Raw genomic sequence first — 24326 nt, forward strand, 5'->3', positions numbered from 1 at the left:
CATCGAATCGAGAACTACCTAGTTGGGGTTTTCACTTTGAACACCTGCCGACAGAACTCAGGTAGTACTTTGACGGTCCATTTCTAGTCAATTTCGCGAAAGCCAATCAAATTTCCCGTTCTCTCGACCTGTGCTTGCTCACTAACGCTCCTAGCGTGGTTGCAATTGCAAAGTGCATGAGCCAAGCAGTGAGTGGCTTATTAATAGCGAGCTGCATTTCTCTGCAGATTTGCATTAAACCGCCTGTTTGTAATAGTATTGCAAGCAGACACAGAGCTGAGGGACTCCATGCTAGCCGAACGATGCAAAATTCAGATTTGCTCTGCATGTTTAATTTGGGAAGCTAAATATTATGAATATTTGATGGCCAAACCCTCCATATGGACCTAGATCTTAATCTCAGTATGTACATAGCAAAAAATTACCTGCATTTTATTCTTTACTGAACGCTGAGCGAGCGAACCATGGACCGATTTATTAAGTCATACAGAAATTGAAAGTTTTCTTAAAATAAGGGCTCATCAGCTGATAAGAAAATGCATTTCTGTCCGCAATAGAAGACTAAACCAACAATTAGCAATGGCATTGGAAAAACTTATTTATTTATTATGAAACTGGTTTTATTAAAAACAAAACTAAAATATAATTAATTAATATTAGGCAACTTTGTAACAACTAAGACTAACTATAACATTTATTGTGACTTAATTTGATTATTAATTTTTGTTTTTCAGGCAACCAATGTTCATTAAAAAAAAAAGAAGTGTTTCTCCAGCGGATTCGATCCAATCAGCCGAACTGCTTGTAGTCACTAGTCAGCTAGCCATCTAACAAAGTGAGGCTGTCCGGCTATCATGATGATCCTGTGAGAGAAGGCCTCCATGAGATTCCGAGATTTCTGTCGAGAAAGAGAAGCTTAAATATTCCATTTATTAGACAATTCTTGTGCTATTTAGGAAAGTTAGTTCATATTTAGTTCAGAGAACTGGATACCCTTCCCAGTTGCGCCACTAGCGTCAACGCCATCTAGTCAACAATCAATTTCTTCAAAGAGCCAGGCATGCCGAAGTATGGATTTGTCGGATCTTCAGTAACGATTCGTTTGGATTCATCACAACGTTCGGATAGTTCGTTCAAAAACCATTCCCTGTGTTCTACTTTGTAGTCTCTCCAGTAATCTGGAAAACAACATTATGGAAGCTTCAGTAATAATGACCATTTGCTTGGTGAGAATAGTAACTAACTAACCACTGAGCTCCATCATTGAAGGCTGATCACCACCATAGTCCTTCGGCAGGACACTTTTGTCAAAGAGTTGGCTAAGTTCTTCAAATCCATTTGCTATGATATGTACCTGAAACGTCAAGAAAAAAAAAACAACAATGTGCAAAATGTTACATCTTGTTCCAAGTTGGTACCTATTTAGTTCGGCATACTAGGTTCGCAGAATGTCAGCTCGTACCCAGTGAGTAAAATCAATGTAGAGTTCACTGTACCTATCCCATGGCGCTACGGCCCTACAAGAACCTGAGCCTCCTACACTATTTTTTGCCATTCGGCTTTGTCATAGGCGTACATCCGCCATCTTCTAACACCCATCCCTCTAATTCTCCAGCGCCCATTTTCGCAGACAGGCCCAAATATTCGTCGAAGTACTTTTCTTTCGCCGAGTTCACTGTAAAGGCGCCTAATCCTCCCACCTTCCCCATCCACCCACATGACCTAGCAACCAGACTAGAGGAACATTCTTGTTAAAAGAAACTGTCTCTAGTCTCCTGAAACGTTTCAGCGCTAATTTCGAGGTGAAAACCCAAGACTTTAGTGCGTTTCCTCTCCGCATATAATTCCCTTTAGAAGTTGAAATTCTTTAAACGCTCATCCGAAATACAACAAAGAATACCATCTATCTTAGGTAGTATTAGTTGTAAATTTACCAACGTTCGACCGAGTACTGTCCTGTCTCAACATAGATCAGAGGAGCCTCAAAAAACGGCTGCTGGGATAGATCTAGAAGTAAGGAACCTTGATGGCCCTTAAGTGCGATCTGAACTTTAAACTGTTCTTTGTTTATACTCATCTTAGGTACGGCTGGTCACCGTCAAAGGACCAAAACTCCCCAATGGGGAGCAAAAAGATCAATAAACAATGATTTTTTTTAAAAAATTGTTTCATTTATTAAAATTAATTATTGGTTTTATTTATATATTTTTAATGTTTGTCTCCTTTAGACTGTGTAATGGATGTTTGTCTCCTTTAGACTGTGTAATGGATGTTTGTCTCCTTTAGACTGTGTAATGGATGTTTGTCTCCTTTAGACTGTGTAATGGATGTTTGTCTCCTTTAGACTGTGTAATGGATGTTTGTCTCCTTTAGACTGTGTAATGGATGTTTGTCTCCTTTAGACTGTGTAATGGATGTTTGTCTCCTTTAGACTGTGTAATGGATGTTTGTCTCCTTTAGACTGTGTAATGGATGTTTGTCTCCTTTAGACTGTGTAATGGATGTTTGTCTCCTTTAGACTGTGTAATGGATGTTTGTCTCCTTTAGACTGTGTAATGGATGTTTGTCTCCTTTAGACTGTGTAATGGATGTTTGTCTCCTTTAGACTGTGTAATGGATGTTTGTCTCCTTTAGACTGTGTAATGGATGTTTGTCTCCTTTAGACTGTGTAATGGATGTTTGTCTCCTTTAGACTGTGAAATGGATTTTGTTTGACTTTTTATTCTTTTTCTGTAAAATATGTAAATACAGGATTATTATTACTATGATGGTTTTGGTTTTTTTCGACCGTTGTTGATGGATGATTTTTGGGGAATATCGAGGTGCGGTCTTAAATAAATACAACTTTTTTGTTTTATACCAACGTTTCGGTAATTTTTACTACCTTCTTCAGGGTATTATAAAAAAAAAAGTTTGTGAAGTTTAATGTATAGCTACGAGTATATCATCATAACTGTCTGACACACATGACTGTCATAACATCATCATAATACCCTAAAGAAAGTAGTAAAAATTACCGAAACGTTCGGTATAAAGCAAAAAAGTTATTTTATTTAAGAGCGCACCTCGATATTCACCAAAAATCAACTATTATTACTATTGTTTTTACTATTTTATTTCTGTGCCTTGAGCTTGATATTGAATTCACAACTTTCACGCGAAAACGCTTCCTTCTTTCATTGCCCACCGAGACAATATGGTTATAAACAAGTTGTGGAAAACGGACTCGATGGAAAAAGAATTGGATGAAATTATTTCTAATTTTTTGTGAAAAATCAAAAGGTTTCTTTGTAACCTAATGAAAAATCTACGCAAACCAAGTTTATAATCCTTACAAGGACTATAAATTTGTATTAGCTTTTAGTGACCGTAAAAATTTATATAAACGATTCAATTTAGCGTTGGATTCGGTCCAGGCTTAAGACGGAGTTTTTGTTCTGGACCTATTCCTCGCTAATTGAATCCTTAAGTAAGGACTATAAATACGTGATAAGCCACATTTTCTCAGCAGCCTCCCTGTACGATCTGGACTCATCATTCCTAACTGATTTCTTCTTCGATTTTTCTTTCTAATCTATCTAGACATAATCTTAATTAATATGCTATTGTGAAGTTAAGACTGCATTGAACTTTTTTCTCCGCCCGCATCTAGTTTAAACTGCGAAACTCTCGGCCAACGTACTAAAGGCGAACGTTACCCTGGGCTTCATTTTCTTTGGCATGAATGGTATCGCCAGATTGTTGATGGTAGTCACCAGAAATTGTGGAGCATTTATGAAGTACATGGCGCTAAATCTGTATGGCGTCGCTCTCTGTAATGTAAAGAAAAACAAGTTCCATCAGTGTCAACTTGGCAGGCATTCATCTCAAACTTTTTACAGATTACTCTAATATAAAATAGAAATTACAAAAAAAAAGAACCTCTCACTGTACACTTGGTGAGTTTCGACAACATCGTTATTCCAAAAAACAAATACAAGATAAGCTTATAGATCAGCTAAATCTAAGAAGTTAAAGTTGTCAGATCGGGCTTAACGACCAACTACCAATTAAGTGTAGCAGACTTACGTAGAAGGTAACAAATTCAAAGTAACTACAAGCGGAAATTCGGTCTGGAGATCTCTCACTTAGAAAGCCACGCTTCATAACCACTACACTTTTATCCACCCCCACTGTCACTCCCCAAGAAAAAAACCAGAGAACTGGTAACCAGCGGCTAAAGAAAGCGATCCATTCCTTATATTAATGGCTCACCTGCTCTCTTTATGAATGAACTCATGTACGTCACAGATGGGTGGGGGTGCTTTTGGATCCATTCTCCCATAGAGTTTTCTGGATTTTTCGACATTGTAAGCATTCACTTGACAAAATTTTCGCTACTGAAGCAGTTTACAAAGTATTGAATGACTAGATTTAATTGTTCTCAATTTGCGAGAGAAATAAAGATGTTCAAATGAACACAGGCTGAAAAACAACCCCACAATGTTAACAGAGGGCGTCCATGAAGTGCCTGGGGGTAGAAGAGGTAGCGATGTACGTACGAACTCACCAGTTAAAAACCTAACAGAAAGGTAAAAAAGAAAAACTTACCACTAAAAAGTAGATGATGTCTTTGACCACTAAGGGTTTTACTTTGGCAATATGGTGGCTGAGGGATATGCCTTTCGCATCGAACACCAAACAGAATTTCGCACCGCATGACTCCTCATGCCTTAAACCCAGTTCACAGCCGTCCATCATGTATCTGAAGTAACTAATAAAATCAAATTTCTCCTGATCATGGTCGGCCAGTTTGAGAAAACACAAACGGGTATGCTTCATCATCTTTGGTAAAGAAGTAAAATGTCTGAAATGTACAAATAATGATAAAAGTATTCTGCGAATTATTTTGTTAATTGATTGATAAATTGGGACTACTCCTGAAGGACGGTTAAAATCAAAATTGATATTATTTGAAAAAAGACGCAGCTTGGACATTCGTAACTATTGACCAACAATCATCTTTGGCAAGATATACGTCAAGTATTATGGAAGTTAGCTGCAATAGAATTGAAAAGTCCACAGAAATTAGATGCAAAAGTCAATCAAATTTGCTTGAAAGGAATCTTTCAAGTGTTTTCAGCTCGGCTCAATTGTTTAAAAGATTTCTCCAACTTCCTTCCAAGAACTTCATTATAGTTCTGGACTGAGTTGGTTACCTTCTCAAACTCTAACTGTTCATTGGGTTTACTTTTAAAAAAAATTACTCATAACTCACACCAACTTGGTAATGGTCACATAGTCAGGATCCAAGGGGTCTCGAGTCTCAAATACCTCGGATTGACTTCTGAACGTGTAATAGAAGTCCAACTTCCTCTTCGCTTTCTCCAGGCTTCCTTTACATCCTATCAGATAGTTTTTTAGAAAGGTGTCACTCTCTGGAATAGTAAAAGAACACTAAAGCATGGGCGATTTGTGTGGGATTACGATAAGCTGGAAAACTACCATTCAGTCTGCAAGCGGGCAGATGAAGCTGCAGTTTTAGCCATTCTTTGAGCTGCTCCAGATCTGAGTCCAACTGCTTCCGGCTGTAGCCAACCTCCTCTAACATTGCATCTTTCTGCTCTTCCGTGGGTCCTTCGTACTCATACAGCATTTTTTTTATAAGTTCTCCGATTGTTTTATGCGCCTCCAGAACTCCTATAAAATCAGGGATTTTTTTTTTTAAGGAAAATAAAAAAGAAGAAATCTGATTAGAGACAAAAACAACTCTCTATCTACTTCTATGATCGGCTTTTGCGATGCCGTTTAAATCCTTGTTTTACATGCCGACATGCACTGCCAGCTGCTGTACAGTCAGCTTGGAAACTGGGCAATTCATATTTAAGAATATTTTGTTTTGAAAAGAGCATTTAATTGATTAATTAAAATGTTGAATAACCCAGTAACAAATTGCCCAGAATTTGTTGAAGTAGGTTTGTGCGTTTGAATAGTTCTGATAGCAGAATTATAATTGGATCTCGTAGTTGTAATAAAATTTTATCAATTTAGGTTACGCCTGACCGTGGAATCACGAAAACATTTTTTTATTTTAAAGTAAAAATAAAATATCGAGAGATTTCAAGCTTACGCAATAAACAGAGATTTAAAGAGAGCCAACAGTTCTAGAAATAACACGCTTAATAAGAGTTTTATGTTAAAAGAATTAATTCTTCAGTTAATACTTATTAAAACTGTCCGGTAGGACAGTTGTATAAGGGTTGACCATCAAAAACTGCACGAAAAAGTGTAACGTTCAAAAACGCCCAACTTTGACAATTTTTTTCTATTTTTCTATAAAAGATAAAATTCCCAAATTTTCTTTAAATCTTACTCCAAATTCTCCTTTATAACTATAATTTTTTTGCAACCACCCAGATCTAATAGGTTTCGAGAAAATAGTTGCGCAAAATGAGCAAAAACGACTTTTTCAAAAAATGTTCTTGTTCTTGTTCTTCTTGTTCTTGTTCTTCTTCTTCTTGTTACCTTTTTTGTAAACAACGTAGCGCTTAAACGCGTGAACCGATTTTCAGGAATGAGGTGTCATTCGATTCGAAATTTTATGTAGATGTGCCTTTTGGGGGTCTCGGCCCTGTACATCGAATGGGAGGGGAGTTAGCCCCCTTTATGTAAGGCCCCCTCAAAAATTATTATTACTAATTACTCTGTAAATCTTGGCCCGATTTTGATAAAATTTGGTAGGATGATAGGGTTAGGGCTCCCCTACCTAACAATAAAGCGACGATCTGCTCTTACACTTGTTAAGGGGAAGTATAGCAATCGTTTCAAATTATCGACACGTGAACCGATTTTCATGAATGAAGTGTCATTCGAATCGAAATTTTGTACAGATTTGTACTTTAAAAGTCTCGACGCTATGCCTCATAAGGAGGGGAGTTCGCCCCACCCAAATAAGGCCCTTTCTAAAACTATTATTACCAATATTTCTACAAAGCTTAGTCCGATTTTGATAAAATTTAGCACGAAGAAGTGATTAAAGCTCCTCTACGTGGCTGTGAAGTGCCATCATGCTCTTACACCTACTAAGAGGAAGTACTGCAATCGTTAAAATTATCAATGAGTGAACTGATTTAAATCAATGAATTGTCGTTCGATTAAAAAATCTTTGCCTCTTTGCCTTTTAGGGAGAAGTACTGCAATCGTAGTTTATTTTTCTTACTCCTCTTAAAAGGAAGTACTGAAATCGCAGTTTAATTTTGCTATTTACGTACAAATACCTTCCTATGTTATTCAAAACGCTTTTTCAAAAACATTGTTATTGGGGATGGTTTGGGGGACCGCAACTATAACCATTCTTTAAAAAGATCTCTCCAGTGGTAGTTACGGTACCGACTTAACACCTTATCAGGTTATAATTATAGAATTGCTTATTCCAAATTTTAAAAAAATCTGTAAAGCAGATATGTAACTTTGTAAAATAGACAAAAAGGAAAATCTATCCAAAAGGTACAAAAATCTCCTTAACAAAAACTTACAGTTTAAAATGTTAAGTATAAGGGTTGATAAAACGCCAAAAGGTACACAAATCAGCGAGTACCCAACATTTCATTAATACTTCATTAATATTTAAGTAATTCTACTGCATTAATTTTCATTAATAAGTTATTTTTTAGAATTTATTAGATGTCACAGACCCTTATGCTGGCCACTTCATTTATAATATTTTTTTGTTTTAATTATGATAAATCACATATACGTACATGCATGTTAAAGTAGAAAAAGACAAAGTTAGAGTAGGCTACTGTCTTGAATTCGTCTTACCGAAATATTCGAGAGCACAAATAACACACAGTTATAACAAGTAGATTATTCAACAACAATTATTGATTTCTCGATTGTAATTTAATTTTGACCTCCTAATTTTACTTATAGTAAAATACTGGAATAATTAGCTGTCCTAAAAATATGCATATCTTATTTACTTTATATTACATGTATACAACATTGTGGGATGAATACCTAGATTGAGAATGTAATTGAAGAAAACTATGTTACTTGCGATAAAGCCAGATAATTTATTACCTATTATTATAAACGTTTGACTACTTCATAAAATAACAATTACTTTAATCGAAGAATGAACTTAAACCGACGATTTTTGAAAATCATTGATGTATGTTGGTGAAGTTTCTTTTAAAAAAAAGTTTTGAATTTTTTAGCCTCATAATTTTTTTTTATTTTTTGTAACGTTTTTCTTTTTAACCTGTAATTAATAGTTTCATTATTATAGATAACTAGGTATTACAGTCAATCTTCAGTGCTACTTGAACATATATTTTGTAGACGAAAATGGCCAGCATAAGGGTCTGTGACATCTAATAAATTCTAAAAAATAACTTATTAATGAAAATTAATGCAGTAGAATTACTTAAATATTAATGAAGTATTAATGAAATGTTGGGTACTCGCTGATTTGTGTACCTTTTGGCGTTTTATCAACCCTTATACTTAACATTTTAAACTGTAAGTTTTTGTTAAGGATTTTATAATATTACTTAATTAATATATTAATTAATTAGTTCTGATTATAAATGTATTTTGTGGAGCAGCAAAATAATCTGTAAGGTTAAACTATTGTTAGACAATTTAAATTGTGTAAAAACAAAACAAAAAACAGATATCCAGAGACATTTCTTGGCAGAATACACTTCTCTTAAATAATAAATTCTAAATTTAAAATAATTACAACTTTATTAACAAATCAATGAAGTTGCATAGTTTCTTACATAAATTTGGTAATTGTACTTTACCTTGCATTACTTTATGAATCCCATATTATTAGTCCATACAAATATGTATTTCTTTTGTTTCGAAGTATTTTAGAATGTTTTATATTAAATTAAAACAAATAAATTTCCTTTTTGCACTGTTTTAAACATAGCCATGTTTCAATTAAGATCTTATTCCTAAGGAACCCATTTTCCTTATAAATGAAAGGAAAATTTTATTTGTGACGCTACGAGTATCACGCAAGTTGTAGCTCTTGGTAATTTAAATGAATATTCAGGAACTTGATTAGGTTAACTCAAGGTTTCCATAAATTACACATGTAAATTACTCGTCTAGATAATTTTTTACAAGATGAGATTTAAGCTGTACAGGAAAATGGTAATAATTGGCGAGCTTCTTCAAGTTTTCTCATTGCGTCAGCAATTTTCTATAGTTTTGTAGAAATTCTTGTAAATTCTGCAGTTTGAAAGTAATTAATGATTTAGACGATTTTATTAACATCTGCCCAGCATTCACAAATTTAAGATATATTTACATAATGAAGTACATCTCGAATATAGACAACAAGTCTGAATGTTTGAATTAAATTATTAACTTTCTCAGAGTCAGATCACAAACAAAACGCACATCTACTTTTATAGTATTAATGCTTTTAAAATTAGGAAACTTTTAATTTAAATGTACATATTTCACTTATGAACGTATTGCTAATTTTTCCTCTTTCTCTTAATAATATATGTTTATTTGTAACTTTATTTACTAAGAAGATTTTTATGTTTCTAATTAATTTTGTGTGCAATTACTACAAATGTTTCTATATTTTCTTAATTTGTATTGCCAACTTCTTTTATCATGACGGCATGACAGGGTGAACAAATAAATAAATAATCTCCAGTTGACTAAATCACAATCAATCTGGTAAAATAAACATTACAAAAAGGGGAGAAAAAAAAAATTTGAAAAACTAAGGTAAGAAAATAGAGAACTCCGAGTAACTATGAATCTACTTTCTAGAATCAATCTCAAGGAAAGAAAATCTGTTCACTTACTGAAATTCTCAGTGTTTCCAACTCAGAGATGTTCATCTAACTGCTATTATAAATCATATTTAATTGTTCTGGACACCATACATTATAAAATCGTACTTGAAAGGAAAACAAATGTAAGGGAAGCCATAACCTCTTCGCGCTCACAAAAATTCAAATTCTTTTTTGAAAATGATTGAAACAAAATTTTTAGTTTACCAAGTTTGCAGAAAATTGTTTTAGTCTTTTTCGGGAAATATTTTAAAAAAAAAAAATCCATTTGTTGGGGAATTTGGTTTGGTAAGTTGCAGTTGGTAGTACCGAAACATTCAGTTTACGGTTCAATTTTTCAGAACTAATCATACACAAATTTCTTGGACCCTGTGACCTCATAAGATATATTATCCAGCTGATTTTTGGTCCCAGGAAATTCGGTACACTCACAATACTTCTCATCTCGTCAAGGGAAATGAAAGTCTAGACACTAGAGTGACCCTCATTCGATTTCCTGTTACCTTTACGCAGATAAATATCCTTGAAATATAAAATTTTCATTGAAAAGCTAGTTAACTGCAATAATTTCCTTGTTCACACGGTTCAGTGCAATTAAGTTTGAGGGTTGAAGGAAAGTTGACGTAATAGCTCCCCCTTCCCATTTCCCTTTAAAATCAATATTCTCTGAGAAAAGTTTAAAAAAGAAAATGACATATCTATCTTTGTTACGATCGTCAAATTTGCAGAAACAGCATTTTGGAAAGGTTAATCCCAGCTCCCCGTTTGAACTTAGTTGCAAGAGAAATTGTTTCAAATGAAAGTAAACACACCTGCATGTAAACAGTGAAGCTGAAAGTCCTTGAAACTACTTGTGGAAAGAAGAAAAGAAAAAGATAAACTGAGAGGAAAATGGCAATACAAGTATTCTTCAAATCTGGAATTATACTCACTTAATAAATTTCTATTTCTGTTACGCTGAGCTGTTGAGATCGTGCATTAAACTGTAAGTACACTTCAAAAGGAAAGTGTAACCTTACTTGCAGACCTTCGTAAATGTTGGGGTAGTGGAAGAGGATATAATCTCTCTTGGTAGAGGGGAGAGGTGTTCTGACTTAAGGAAGTGATTATGACTCCCCAGTTCTTCTGAGTGGTCAGGCAGAGCTATGTTCTTTGGGGTGGGGAACAGGCAATAAGAAAACTGGAGCCCATTTCGGAATATCTTGGAGAAAGGCTTTGCAGCAGGTGGATGCTTGGTGCACTAAGGAGATCAGATCTGACTATCGGCTTGCCCCCACTGCTATGGAGAGCTTGGTTCCTTTGTACATCTGGGAGCTCGGCTGGAAAGCCCAGACACACTTTCTGAAGTGAGTTATCTCATGCTAAGCTCCTCCTGTGATTCCTGTAAAAGTTTTTCCATCGCTGGAGGTGATGAACTGCTCTTGACGCTAGTGAAGATCTAATTCAAGAGTCGCTGTGCAGCATCTCCTCTGGCAGCACCTAAGCCAAACATAAAGCTGGAAGTTCATTCGAATTTTCTATTTTTGAGGGATTCCAATTCTTTTAAAATTATTATTAAAGAATCCGGGACGCTCAACTGATATTTCAATTGAAAAGTTAGTTTCATATTTAGAAACTGTCTTGAATAATTAAGTAGTAAGTGTATGAAGAGCCGCCCCTTTGGCAGAAGTCTACAAAAACAGCGTTTCATTTGGGTTACCAATTAGAATTTAATTCCTAGTAATACTTTTGGGAAGAACATTTACGGGTATGGTACTTACAGTGCGGGCTGCTAATATCGAAGTTGACTGATCAGCTGCAGGCCTGGAACTTTTAGCAGTATATTCTGATCGTTCAGATTATGATGCAATTATTATGATCTGCACTCTTTACTTTCTGATTACAGGGTAAACTGGGGCGTTACCCCCACTCTAGCAGCCATATTTGCCCTTGAAATACTAGCCTGTGAAATTATATCGCGACTATTTACTAGCTCTTTTGCCCAAAGTGGCATTAAACGCGAATTGATCTGAGGTTATCATCTGAGAAGACATCGTAGACATAAAACGGGTGTCTAAAGGCCCTCCCTGAAAAATCGCTTGCAGATGGTACAGGGTCCAAGTGAATAAATCAGTTTTGCTTTGGGCATTTCTCTTTCTTCTGCTATTATCTAAATTAGAAGAAGGGGTAGGATTAGCTCCCCTCCAAGGACTATTTAAGTACAATGTATGGTCCGCAATTCAATCCGGAAATTGAATTTAAGGAGTATTCCAGAAATGTCCTGCTCTCATCTGAAATGCTAGTTTCTTTACAAGGTAGATTTCCACGGTGACATTAGATGTCAGAAAAAAAAAAATTGCATTTACATACTAAAACAGTTAAATATGTAAACAGTTGGTGAAGGTTAAGTGAGATACCAGCATCAAATCGAGAAAAGATTTATTTATTTATTTACATTCTCCCACTTTAGTAACTTGTAAAATATTCAAAATATTATGTTTGTTCCAGTTCTAATAACATATATATTTACAAAAACAACGCATACTGGGTGCAACCAACTAAATGATTTGACCACGAAACAATTTAGACTAGCAAGGATCAAATATCTCACTACTTGAGACTTCTGTAAAAGGTTAAATCTTCTTTTGGTAGTCTCCAAATACCCTGGCTGCTGCTTTTGCACCAATCACTTAACGATTTCTTCCGAAAAACATTTACCCATTTATTTGAATCAATTTAGTCAATAATCAATTTCTTCAAAGAGCCAGGTACGCCGAAATATGGATTGGTTGAATCTTCTGGAACGATTCTTTTGGATTCATCGCATCTTTCAGACAGTTCATTCATAAACCAGTCTCTAAGCTCTATTTCCAGATCTCTCCAGTAATCTGTAACATTATAATATAAATTTAAGTCAATGACTGGCATTAACAAACAAAGTAAATCATTTCTAAGGCGTTTGATACTTCTACTAGGAAAGTATCCCTTCTATCAATGATCTTCTAGTCTTGATGTCAGGTCTTGAGGATATCGGCAAATAAGAAGATAGATAGGCTAGTTAAATTAGATTTCTCTTTTCCAAATGTAATTCATATTAATGAATTAACTAACCATTGAGCTCCTTCAATGAAGGCTGATCACCTCCATAGTCCTTCGGCAGGACACTTTTGTCAAAGAGTTGGCTAACTTCATCAAACCCATTTGCAGTGATATGTAGCTGAAATCATAGAGACGTCACTGAAAAGAAATAGGTAAATACATTTACGATTCAAGTGTAGTTCGCCACTAACAATATTACTTAGTTTTTATAGGCTAAAATGTTCAGGTTATGTTTTTGATTAATATGAAACTTAGAAAAATCAGTTTGTACGCGATTGCAAGTTTTATTTTTTAAGGAAACACTAACATAACCTTCTCACACAACAACATTCAAGGTTTTTTCTTCGGCTAAACATGGCCTTATTCTCGATTACGAATATGGGATTCGCCGTTTAGGGAAATGTGCTGAAGAATGTTTGAGAATTCTGAAAGAAACCACAAGAAATTCGCAGTTAATCAAATGGTCCAGAAAGAATGTTGTAAAACAGTCTCGTGTGAGTCGCAAGTTTAATGAAAATCGTTAAATCAGTTTTTGAGACATTTTTAAGTGAAAGGAAAACAACATTTCTTGTAAAGCTTCAGAAATACCGGCGGACAAGGGATTTCCGTCGCTAAGTCAACATCGAGCGCGCAGAACAAAATGTAAAGTTTCATACCGCCCAAATTCCGAGTTGTAGGAGGAAAATCGTCAACTACATCCACTTCTTAGATTGTTTAGCTTAAATTACATTAGTAGGTGATGGAAAACAGAGGTTCAGATAAGGTATTATCTGTATTTAAGATTTCAAGCCAAGATTCTCCGTCATTCAGCTCGTTAGCACGAACTTTCATTTTCCACCATTCTAAAAGAAATTTGATCCCACATTAAAAAAAAAAAATTACTCAATAATGATCAAGAAAGCAAATTTCCGATCACTCATCTAATAAATGTCTGGAGGAAGCTGAAATGCTAACCATCAGAACCGCAAGGCTATTTGTCTGTCATCACAACAGAAGCGGAGAACTGCGCAAGTGCGAAAGACTGCCAAGTTTTATAATCAGAAACTCTTCTAAACGATCTCAAACTTCTTTGAATCATGGTGAACATTTACAAATTGTATCTTCTTATTGCAAATTTTAAGTAAATACGATTGCTAGGTAGTGTGAGCGGACATATCAGATTTGTTTCTAGAACGTGGCGAACTACGATAACAAAAACGTATTCTAAGACTTATATTATCTTACCCTAGACTTCAGTTTCTTCGGTAAAAACGGTATAAGCACAGTGTCCAGGGTGATTGCCAAATACTCTGCCACATTAATTAAATACATTTTTTTGTACCTAAACGGTGAGGTTTTCTGCAATCAAAATAGATTAATGGCTATCGAACATGGGATTCGGTCTTTTTGCTTTTCTTTGTCCTTGTGATGTGATAGTTGGTTGGTACACTCGACCTTTCGATCTTAAGAGCTAACAGACAACAACACGGCATCGCGATCCATTTCTTTGAAAACTTCCGCCTTAGGGTTTACAAACGCCTAAACTGTACGAATGCAGTCCAATTTCCAGAAATAAACCAGTTACTTACCGTTGAATAAATAACTAAATCCTTGAGTAGAGAGGGGCTAAGTTTGCCCAAGTGACTGATTGAGACACCCTTCAAGTCGATCAGAAGGTCATAGCTCACTCCGTAATGCTTCTCGTATCTCAAGGTCAAATCACATCGGTTCACCACATTTCTGACGAAACTAAGAAAATCAAATTTCTCATGATCTACTTCGGCCAGTCTGAGGAAGACCAGTCTTGAGTGTTTCACCAACTTAGGCGCCAAAGCCAGATGTCTAAAAACGAAAAACACAAACTTGTAGAGAGTATGAAGGTAATTGCTGAGGCATCAAATACCTAACGCACTTCCACTGATCTCCGGCTGCCAAATATCTCATTAAGAAGGTAATGCTCACGTTAAGCTCTTGATGTTCACATAGTTTGGATCGAGAGGATCTCGACAGTCAAATATTTCACTGCCACTTCTACACGTATAGTAGGCGTCCAACTTCCTCTTCGCCTTCTCCAGACTCCCTTTACATCCGGTAAGAAACATCTTCAAAAAAAAATCCCCCTCTACAACAGAATATAAAATGCTAAGAAGGCTAGTAGAAAAGCGATAACAGTGGGGAAGATGATAAGATTTGACTACCTTTCAGTCTGCTTGCGGGCAGGTGATGCTGCAGTTTCAGCCATTCCTTGAACTGCTCCAGATCTGAGTCCAGTTGCTTCCGGGTGTACCCACACTCCGCCAACAGTTCATCTTTGCCATCTTCCGTGAGTTCGTCGGCCAGCATTTCTTATTTATCTCCTTTAACCAATCTTTCGAATTTTTTTATTCACCAAAGGGATTAACTGAAAACATTATAACTCAAATTAACGGTTTTCTAAGAAGGGCCTCTGACCCCTAGAAGGTTATGGATCAAACTCAGAAACGAAAAATCGAAGTACTAAGTAGCTATAAATCGATATTTCGCTTTGGAGTTTCCAGAGATCACGATTATATTGTTTAACACTACATCGATCATCCATAAATTATATCTTTGCAAAACTAATATCCTACTTCTAAACTCAGAGATAGATTTGTCGAATCATCTGATGGCATCTGAATGAAATTGTGAATTGGAACTTTCTGCAATTATGTTTTTGAGTTGCGATGAATACACAGAAAATGTTTGTATGTAAGGATCTAAATCGGAATTCTGAGGGGGCGGGGATACGATGGAGGAAACTGAGAACACAGAAGTTACCTGCCAGTCTAAATGGTGGGAAATTCGCTTGCTTGGTAATGAGACGCCTGTTAGCTCAGATCAGCTTCTAGTGCAAATTGTGCCAGTTCTACGCTTGTTAAATAGCCTTTGCTGACCTTAGACGCCCTACCCCCTACTTCTATAAATTACAATAATAATTAGTGTTATCTTAATCAGTGCAGTAGAGAATATTTTCACTATGCTTATGGTTCTCTTGCAGTTTAATGATACACTTTGTGATAACATATAAAACAATATAATTAAAACAAGAATATGTAAATTATTGACGCAACTGGCGTGTAGCCTTGCTCCCACCTACCTACCGATCGCTAATTGTATACTTCCGGAGATTCGTGCGCTACTGTGAAGAGCTTAACATTTTTTTAAATATTGTAGTTTTCGATACCATTGTGTTGATTTTAACCGTCAACAAGTTTTTGACAGAAACCAATTAGGAAGTCAAATTCTTTCCACAAAAATGATGATTCCACCTCTGATGGTGGAAGAAAGCGCTCATAGGATGGAAACAAGAAAAACATTTCTCAGAATAAGTATTTATGGAATTAAACGCGAAAAAAAAATCCTATTTTTGCTCCATTTTTCTCAATAAGGATCGATAGAAATTGATCGATAAATTTACTGGAATAAAAAAAATCCTTAAACATCCTATTTTTGCTCCACTTTTGCACATTTTTCTCAAGAAGGATCGATAAATGTACTGAAATCAATTTGGGACAGAAGAAAAGTCTCGATCCAGCGACTCACACACACACACTTATACACAAAATTGATTTCGGTAATTAATTGGTTGAAGATGTATTCTTTTAACCTGAAACTTTAGTTAATCATAGAAGAATAGAAGTACAACCATATACAGGGTGAACCAGTAAGTATTGTCCATAGGCCTACTGTATCTAAAGTGGAGTTCAATGACGCATTGGCCAACTTCATATTTCCCACTGTTCTTGAGTGACGTCACTTTACATTTTTTTTCTAAAATCATGACTTTTTTCCAATAAAAATGTTATAACTCAGAAAGTTTTAGTCCAAATTCGATTCTGATGGCACGGTTAGAAAGACAGATAAATTTTCTAAAAATTGATAACATTTCGTAGCATAAGTTATTCTCCAATCAGCCTCAATCTTCCTCCGAAAGCTGGAAAAATAAAAGTAATCAAAATTTTTAAGAAAATCCATTAGGCCCTTATGTGATCATTATCAGACCTAGGTGCTGGCACTTTTCTATAAAAGTTTCCTTGTTTAATGGGCTTTCAGACGGTATATAATGATATACCAGGATTCCTTTTATCTTCGTGTGAGAAATTACGTTTGTTTTACAAGAAAACGTGTTCACGAGCACTCAACATGTTAGTTAATCAAGTTGTTGAAAACTCTTTTAGATGGACCAATAGTCATTTTAAAGTAGGCTTTCTTTAATTAATCTGTCACCAAAAACGATGAACAATATTCGACATATCAGCTAGAATTTGTTTTTCTGTTGGCTAAAGAGGGGTACAGCTTTTGTACCCTATCTAATTGTGCTACAGAGTTGTGAGATAAGTTGCAGAATTCAACTCTCTCTCTGAGTCTAACACTCGCAGAACATTCTGTTTTGAGTATCTTGCTAAAATATACCCATTTCTCATTGCATGTGACAGTTTGCTTTTAAAATAGAAAACTACTTGGAATTTCAAGAAGAGCTTGGCACTCTTTAAATCTTTACAGAGGTGAAAATTACGTGGCGTAAACCATTAAAGCTTTTGGACCATACCAAAAGTTCTGCATGGTCTATTTTTGGTAGAAATAACACTACCAACCCGCCAGCCAGTTTTCTGATAGTTATCCCAGTGGTGCTTCTGCAGCTTCTCTTTAAACTTTTGGTTCAAGGTTGCCTTACTTCCAGGGTTCACATCTCTTCCCCTGAAATTGGTAACACGAGTTGACAAAGCATTAGTACTTATCCTCCTCAACTTTCCAAATTTCTCCAACTACTTAGAGCCCTTAAAACAACTATAAATCCTTCCTTAAAATAATCCAAGAATATTGCCCGAATTTCATTCTTTAATTGACTCTCATTTTACGATGTTTAATTCAAATCATATGGTCAAATCAGGAATTCACACTATTGCTGACTGAAAAGAGATTGCCCTCTAATCAATATTTTATAGGTTATTACAAGAACACAGAATTGAAAAAATATAAAGTTTATTTGAAAAATTAAACATTATTTACATGAGATGCTGCTTCTACCACATGGCTTACGTTCTTGTTTACACAGATTAAATAAAGACATATCATTATTTAAAAACAATACTGCTGCACAAAAGGACAATAATTGAGTAATTAGGTATTGGTGTTTTTAACTTCAGCAGGTAGAGTATCCTGCTGGAACTGCGAGAATTCCAAAAAATGGCAGGACTAGCCCAATCTGTGCTCTAAACTAGACTTTTCTTCAACGATGATCAATCCACGACCAATTTCTTTAAAGATCCTGGCAGGCCGAAGTACGGATTTGCTGGATCTTCCATAACGATTCGTTTGGATTCGTCACATTGTTCAGTCAATTCGTTCACGAACCAGTCTCTACGATCCCGTTCCAAATCCTTCCAGAAATCTGTAAATTAAAAAGTAAGATCATTGTTAGTTAAAGTTAAATTTATAGAATTAAGTGTAAAACTATGATACCGAAACCTAATAAACCTTTACACCTTCCAACCTCTTACCGACCTATTTGTTTGCTACCGATTATGGGGAAAATATTAGAAAAACTTCTACTTAAACGCATCTACCCTATTCTGGAATCTGCGACTGTAATTCCAACACATCAGTTTGGCTTTCGACAACAGCACAGCACTATTCACCAGTGTCACAGAGTAGTAGACGCCATTGCTTCCTCTCTGGAGCGGAAACAATATTGCTGTGGGGCCTTTCTCGACGTGGCTCAGGCCTTTGATCGAGTCTGGCACCCAGGACTATTGTGGAAGTTAGAGTGCTCTTCCATCAACTTATTACTTGATTATACTATCATTTCTTACCGACCGCTTCTTTAAGATAAGTTGTGGATCTGCCTCTTCCGACTACTCTCTGACACGGGCTGGTGTACCTCAAGGAAGTATTCTCGGACCGCTTCTCTATACTGTGTACACATCTGACCTACCAACTGACTCAAACACACTGCTCTGCACTTACGCTGACGATACTGCTATTCTCTCTTCTAACTCAGACGCCACTACAGCCTCCTCTCATCTACAATATCATCTAAACAAACTAGAACCCTGGGCCAAAAAGTGGAAAGACAAATTCAATACTCAAAAGTGCGAACAGATAACTTTTACTCTGCGTCGTAATTCTTGTCCCACTTTAAATTTTAACTCAATTCCTCTTCCTTCTGCTAATTTAGTTCGCTACCTTGGGATGTACATCGACAAAAGACTAACGTGGAATCCGCACACTAAACTGAAAAGACTAGAACTCAACCGACGAAACAAATTACTGTTACGTCTAATTGGCAGACAATCCAAACTACCACTGGAACATAAACGACTAATATACAACAGTGTATTTAAACCGATCTGGACTTACGGACTTGAGCTGTGGGGTTCAACCAAACATTCCAATTCACAAAGAATACAGTCCTTCCAATCAAAAATTCTCCGACAGATTACAAATTCTCCATTTTATGTGTCTAACTCTACCCTCCATAACGATCTCAAAATCTCATATATAACTGACGAATCTAAATCTAAGTATAGAAAATTCTTTGACTCTCTTCCATTCTGTACCAATCCTCTTGTTCTAAATCTCGCCTCCACAACGATTCCAGATCGTCCTCCACGACGATTGAAACGCTGTTGGCCTCGTGACAATCTCCAGTAAAGTAAGAAACTCCAGCGAGAGTGTTGCCGGTGGGCAGCTTCTCTCCTCATGTTGATCCAGTCAGGAAGACTTCTTTTATCGTATTCACTTATTACGAATTCTATTCTTTGTAGATTGTGAATAGCAAATAAATTAAAAAAAAAAAAAGTGTAAAACTAAGAAATTTGAATTTACAAACCATTAAGTGTCTTCATCGAAGGCAGATCACCTCCATAGTCCTTGGGCAGGACACTTTTATCAAAGTAATGACTCACTTCTTCTATACCATTGGCCGTGATGTACATCTGGAACAATGAGAGAATCTCACTGGAGAAAATGAGGTAAGATGCAGTTCGACAGGTACTCCTGTGATAGGAGATGGGAAGATTCCCTCCTAAAGTGCTGTTTCTGCATAATGTAAGGAATTACGCCCTGATGAGCAAGGCTCTCGGCTGGTACAAAAAGTTGCTTGAGTGTTAACTCCGGTTACTGAATATAGTATTTGTCAAAAAGAATGGTTTGATATTTTGCAATCCTCTTTTTTTCCTCGAAGGAAAGATGGATGGTAACTCTAGAGAAAATATCTGCACGACACGTGTCAGCATTCGTGAGTTTACTACAGACCATCGAGTTGCTAAGAATTTATCCGCATTTTCAGTTTTCTTATTCTTTACTTTTACTTTACTTTCTTAGACTTTTTATTTCTGTTTGAATTAAATACATGTAGAATGTATTTTGTTGTCTAACTGCATTGGGCACCACTTAGAAAGCTATCTTACCCTGGATCTCATTTTCTTCGACATCAATGGCAGGATCAAAGTATTTACCGCAGTGGCCACGAATTCTGGAGCATTTATCACAAAAAAATTACTGTATCTGTATGGCATGGTTTTCTGCAACATAAGAAACATAGGAAAAGTCATTGCCAACACGGGTTGGACACCACATTTATGGATGGATTTCCTAACCAATGTGTAATATATAAAGTCCTTAACAACCAATGGCTTCAGTTTGGCTATGTGGTTGCTGATCGTAACATTCTTAGCATCGAACAGGATACAACACTTAACGCCGAAGTTCTTTTCAAGCCTGAGGCCCAAATCTGCCACGTTCAACATACTTCCAACAATGGCTAACAAACTGAACTTCTCTTGATTTTCATCGGCCAGCTTGAAGAAAGCAAATCGTGTATGTTTTGTTAACTTCGGCGTTGGGACGTAATATCTGAAACCAGGATAGAAAAAGATTGATCAGAATCTGACGAGGAACACTTAACAAATATTCTGTTAGCAAGGAAGGCACATCACAGTAACAATTCCTTAAGAACGGTCATCTTTTTCCCTAGAAGGCCGCGGTCAGAGGAGCAGGCTGAGTCTTGATTAACTCATAGCTAAAATCGCAGTACCGGAAGTTGCTAAAAAGCGGTAGTACTCTAACTAAACCTTCATAGCCTTCGTTGCAAATATAATATGGTACTCACGCTAAATATTTGGTGTTCATATAGTCAGGATGGAAGGGATCACGACAGTCAAAAATTACAGTGTGACTTCTGTAGGTATAGTAGGCATCCAACTTCCTCTTTGCTTTCTCCAGACTTCCTTTACAGCCGGCAAGGAACATCTTCAGGAAGGAATCGCTCTCTGCAACAGTACACAGTACATACAGTAAGCCAGAAGGAAAAGTGAAACAATGATAAAATGCCTTGTAATGTTTAGATAGTTATTAAGCTATTTTGCAGTTTAGCCACATATTTAACCGAAAATGGTTGACTCGTGCTTTTGCCAATACTGTATAAGCGCAAAAACGGTTAGTGATGAAACTCTAACCATGTAGAATAGACGAAGTTCCTCTTACTTCTTAGAACTACTCCGCCACTTTGGTCGCGGAACAAGTTCCTCGTTCCAATACATCTAGCAACATCTCTGGAAAGATGCTAAGGTTTGACTACCTTTCAGTCTGCCAGCGGGCAGGTGATGCTGCAGTTTCAGCCATTCTTTGAGCTGCTCCAGATCTGAGTCCAACTGCTTTCGGCTGTAGCCAAACTCCTCCAACACCAAGTCTTTCTGCTCTTCAGGCAATTCCTCCAGCCACATTTTTCAAAGCTTCTTTATTCTTACGTTCTTTTCGGCAACTGTGAAAAACATGGAATATTACTAAACTGAAAGTTTCTAAGAACTGCGGATGTAAAGTTCGGAGAACCGAAGATCAAACAAGCTTCATGACCGACAACTCTAGCCCTTACCTTTTTGAGTCTCGATTTCTAGAGCGAAGGAGATTCTCAGCAGAATCAACTTTCAACCCTACTATCTAACCATTCCATTCTGACTGCCATTCAGAAACGAAAAATCGAAGTAGCTATAAATCGATATTTCGCTTTAGAGTTGCCAGTGAACACGATTATATGTATGTTTAAAACAACATCGATCACCCTAAATTATAACTTTGGAAATCTAATATCCTAATTCTAAATTCTGTGTAGATTATCAGGAAAAAAGCTTCTATACTGTGAATGACGGAAATTCCTGTATAACAACATAATAATTGATATTTATGAGTAGCTGCAGCATTTTCCTTTCCTTTGTTTTCCCTGCATTCTTATCCTGCTCATCATAACCTTTCTAATTAGCACTGTTATGAAGGTTACAATGTTTTGTACATTATACTTCATTTATTAATTTTTCGTAAAAATTTTTATTGAAATTGTAAAAATAATGAAATAAAAATGGGTGAAAACACAAACTTAAACACATAAACAATAATAATATACTTAATACTCTTAAGGGTTGAAATTAAACATAAATTAACATAAATATAGTTTATTCACTTAATTCATAAGGCATAACACACATAAAGCATAACATTCATAAAGAGTGACAAAAACTAAACTGAGGACAATTCTTACTACCTGCTACCCGGTTGCACCCCTAACGGTCATCCCTTCTCATACACCCTCAACAGGGTAGCCACTCAAATATCAAACATTCCAAACATTTAAATTTACCTACAAAATAAAGTTTTATTCTATTCCGATATTTATGGATAAAACATAATTTTAAAATAAAACAAAACTATTAGTTCAAATTTTCATACATCTTTAGTGGCCTTCTTTAGAAACTGGAAAAGCGAGTTATGAGAGAGCCAAATGCGTATAACCCCCACCTCCCGTAAATTCAGTATAAGGGATTGAAATGGCTTTGGGCAAGAAGGTGTCTCTATTGCTAAATTACGCCATGGTCCAATTCACAATCGTTTTCAAGAAAGCAGCTAAATAGCTGCTTGTACATGTGAGTACAAGCTTTACCACCCCCCACCCCCAAAATAGCCATAAATTTTTGGAGCTAACGAAAAGAAAAAGCATTAAATTCTCATTAAGATGATGACTTTGTTACAGGAAAGATATTTTCTCCTGCTAAGTGTGTGGATGACGTTTTAGCAAACTGTACTGTACTGATGAATCTTCTCTGATTATAGTTTTTTTTTTTGTTTTTTTTTATTTTTTTTGGCGCATCAACAGCTGAGGTTATTAGCGCCCGGAGCTTTTTCCAGTGCACTGCCGGCCTCCGGACAGTGTTCTCTCGTTACAGACAACACTGTCCATCACCGGACAGTGAGCTGTAAGAAGCTCCTAGGAAGAGAAAATCTAAGGGTCAGCTGCTGGATTCGAACCCGGGACCTCCGCGTGGGAGTCCAGTATGCTAACCTCATAGCTAATCCCTCATAGCTAGTTGAATATGGTTGGATTATGAAGTCGGTCAGAAGTTAGAAAAGTATGAGAGCTATGACGTTATCAATGTTAGCCCACTCACTCACACATTTTCAGTAGGCCCACATTAATACTATACGAGTAATTGAAATTACAGTTTAGAGGCCCTTGTCTCCTAGAATATCCCTCCTTAATAAAATTTTGTATAAATGCAACGGAGTACACAAAAAGTTGAAAGAAAAGTGAAGAAGCCATTCAGAGAGGTGGTACTTCCGGTTTGTTTCACCAAAACGACATTCAGCAGACGCACACTACAGAGATAGATTTGTCGAATCATCTGATGGCACCTGAATGAAATACTGAATTACAACTTTCTACAATTATGTTTTTGAGTTGCGATGAATACACAGAAAATGTTTGTAAGTAAGCATCAACATCGGGATTCTGAGGGAGCGGGGATACGATGGAGGAAACTGAGAACACAGAAGTTACCTGCCAGAGTCTAAATGGTGAGAAATTCGCCTGCTTGTTAATGAGACGCCTGTAAGCTCAGATCAACTACTAGTGCATAATGTGCCAGTTAATACGCGTGTTTATTATCCTTTGCTGACCTTAGTCGCCCTTCCCCTACTTCTATAAATTTACAATAATAATTAGGGCTATCTTAGTGCAGTGAAGAATATTTCTTTGCTCATGGTTCTCTCGCAATTTAATGATACACTTTGAGATAATATATAAAACAATGTAATTATTACACGAATATGTAAATTATTGACGCAATTTGCTTGTAGCCTTGCTCCTACCTACCTACCCCACAGCACTAGCAATCTCACGCACCTTCACTCTTCTGTCATCCATCACCATATCATGGATTTTATCAATGATTTCTGGAGTAGTAACCTCAACAGGGCGTCCAAAACGTTCAGCGTCACTTGTGCCTATATCGCCACTCCGAAAATTTTGAAACCACTTATAAACTGTTCTAATCGAAGGTGCAGAGTCACCATAATGTTTATCAAGCTTCTCTTTAGTCTCCTGAGGCGTTTTGCCTTTCATAAAGTAGTGTTTAATCAACACACGAAATTCTTTTTCGTCCATTTTTTGAAAAT

General features: G+C 36.3%; 3 protein-coding genes across 12 annotated transcripts; all 3 read right to left on the minus strand.

Annotated features, from left to right (window-relative positions):
* Window positions 1-573: 573 nt before the first annotated feature.
* LOC141460325 (retinol-binding protein pinta-like) lies at window positions 574-11703 on the minus strand. Of its 6 annotated transcripts, none has more exons than XM_074140222.1 (8): window positions 11567-11703; window positions 10739-11285; window positions 5485-5679; window positions 5258-5417; window positions 4591-4846; window positions 3699-3812; window positions 1249-1354; window positions 574-1178 (listed from the first exon to the last, which is right to left on the minus strand). In XM_074140222.1, exons 3-8 carry the CDS (start codon window positions 5633-5635, stop codon window positions 1027-1029), a joined length of 939 nt encoding a protein of 312 aa, XP_073996323.1. In that variant the 5' UTR covers window positions 5636-5679; window positions 10739-11285; window positions 11567-11703; the 3' UTR covers window positions 574-1026. The 6 variants fall into 6 exon arrangements, with proteins under 6 accessions (XP_073996323.1, XP_073996319.1, XP_073996324.1 ...); XM_074140218.1 differs by lacking the exons at window positions 10739-11285; window positions 11567-11703 and adding an exon at window positions 8790-9799 and having other exon boundaries at window positions 574-898; window positions 994-1178; XM_074140223.1 differs by lacking the exons at window positions 10739-11285; window positions 11567-11703 and adding an exon at window positions 9819-10588.
* A 504-nt stretch (window positions 11704-12207) lies between these two features.
* On the minus strand, window positions 12208-15815 carry LOC141460328 (alpha-tocopherol transfer protein-like). Of its 2 annotated transcripts, none has more exons than XM_074140232.1 (7): window positions 15660-15815; window positions 15062-15264; window positions 14826-14985; window positions 14453-14705; window positions 14109-14222; window positions 12897-13002; window positions 12208-12673 (listed from the first exon to the last, which is right to left on the minus strand). In XM_074140232.1, the coding sequence occupies exons 2-7, from the start codon at window positions 15204-15206 to the stop codon at window positions 12522-12524; spliced, it is 930 nt and encodes a 309-aa protein (XP_073996333.1). In that variant the 5' UTR covers window positions 15207-15264; window positions 15660-15815; the 3' UTR covers window positions 12208-12521. The 2 variants fall into 2 exon arrangements, with proteins under 2 accessions (XP_073996333.1, XP_073996334.1); XM_074140233.1 differs by having other exon boundaries at window positions 15664-15787.
* A 2032-nt stretch (window positions 15816-17847) lies between these two features.
* LOC141460297 (retinol-binding protein pinta-like) lies at window positions 17848-23852 on the minus strand. Of its 4 annotated transcripts, none has more exons than XM_074140172.1 (7): window positions 23710-23852; window positions 21463-21645; window positions 20995-21154; window positions 20483-20738; window positions 20294-20407; window positions 19714-19819; window positions 17848-18273 (listed from the first exon to the last, which is right to left on the minus strand). In XM_074140172.1, exons 2-7 carry the CDS (start codon window positions 21605-21607, stop codon window positions 18122-18124), a joined length of 933 nt encoding a protein of 310 aa, XP_073996273.1. In that variant the 5' UTR covers window positions 21608-21645; window positions 23710-23852; the 3' UTR covers window positions 17848-18121. The 4 variants fall into 4 exon arrangements, with proteins under 4 accessions (XP_073996273.1, XP_073996275.1, XP_073996276.1 ...); XM_074140174.1 differs by having other exon boundaries at window positions 23714-23838; XM_074140175.1 differs by lacking the exon at window positions 23710-23852 and adding an exon at window positions 22420-22466.
* Window positions 23853-24326: the final 474 nt, after the last annotated feature.

Source organism: Rhodnius prolixus, unplaced genomic scaffold, assembly GCF_049639745.1.
Source record: "Rhodnius prolixus isolate KJV_2025 unplaced genomic scaffold, Rpr scaffold_6, whole genome shotgun sequence".
NCBI classification, from domain to species: Eukaryota; Metazoa; Arthropoda; class Insecta; order Hemiptera; family Reduviidae; genus Rhodnius; species Rhodnius prolixus.

Coding starts and splice junctions, on each gene's coding strand:
- LOC141460325 (XM_074140218.1), bottom strand. Junction 5,418..5,484: donor GCCCGCTTGCAGACTGAATG/GTAGTTTTCCAG, acceptor TTACTATTCCAG/AGAGTGACACCTTTCTAAAA. Junction 1,355..3,698: donor CAAAGAAAATGAAGCCCAGG/GTAACGTTCGCC, acceptor TTGACGTTTCAG/GTACATATCATAGCAAATGG.
- LOC141460328 (XM_074140232.1), bottom strand. CDS start 15,206: ATGCTGGCCGACGAACTCACGGAAGATGGCAAAGATGAACTGTTGGCG. Junction 14,223..14,452: donor ATTTAGTTATTTATTCAACG/GTAAGTAACTGG, acceptor TTTTGATTGCAG/AAAACCTCACCGTTTAGGTA. Junction 12,674..12,896: donor TTCATTGAAGGAGCTCAATG/GTTAGTTAATTC, acceptor ATAATGTTACAG/ATTACTGGAGAGATCTGGAA.
- LOC141460297 (XM_074140172.1), bottom strand. CDS start 21,607: ATGTGGCTGGAGGAATTGCCTGAAGAGCAGAAAGACTTGGTGTTGGAG. Junction 21,155..21,462: donor GCCCGCTGGCAGACTGAAAG/GTAGTCAAACCT, acceptor GTACTGTTGCAG/AGAGCGATTCCTTCCTGAAG. Junction 20,739..20,994: donor ATGAACACCAAATATTTAGC/GTGAGTACCATA, acceptor TCCTGGTTTCAG/ATATTACGTCCCAACGCCGA.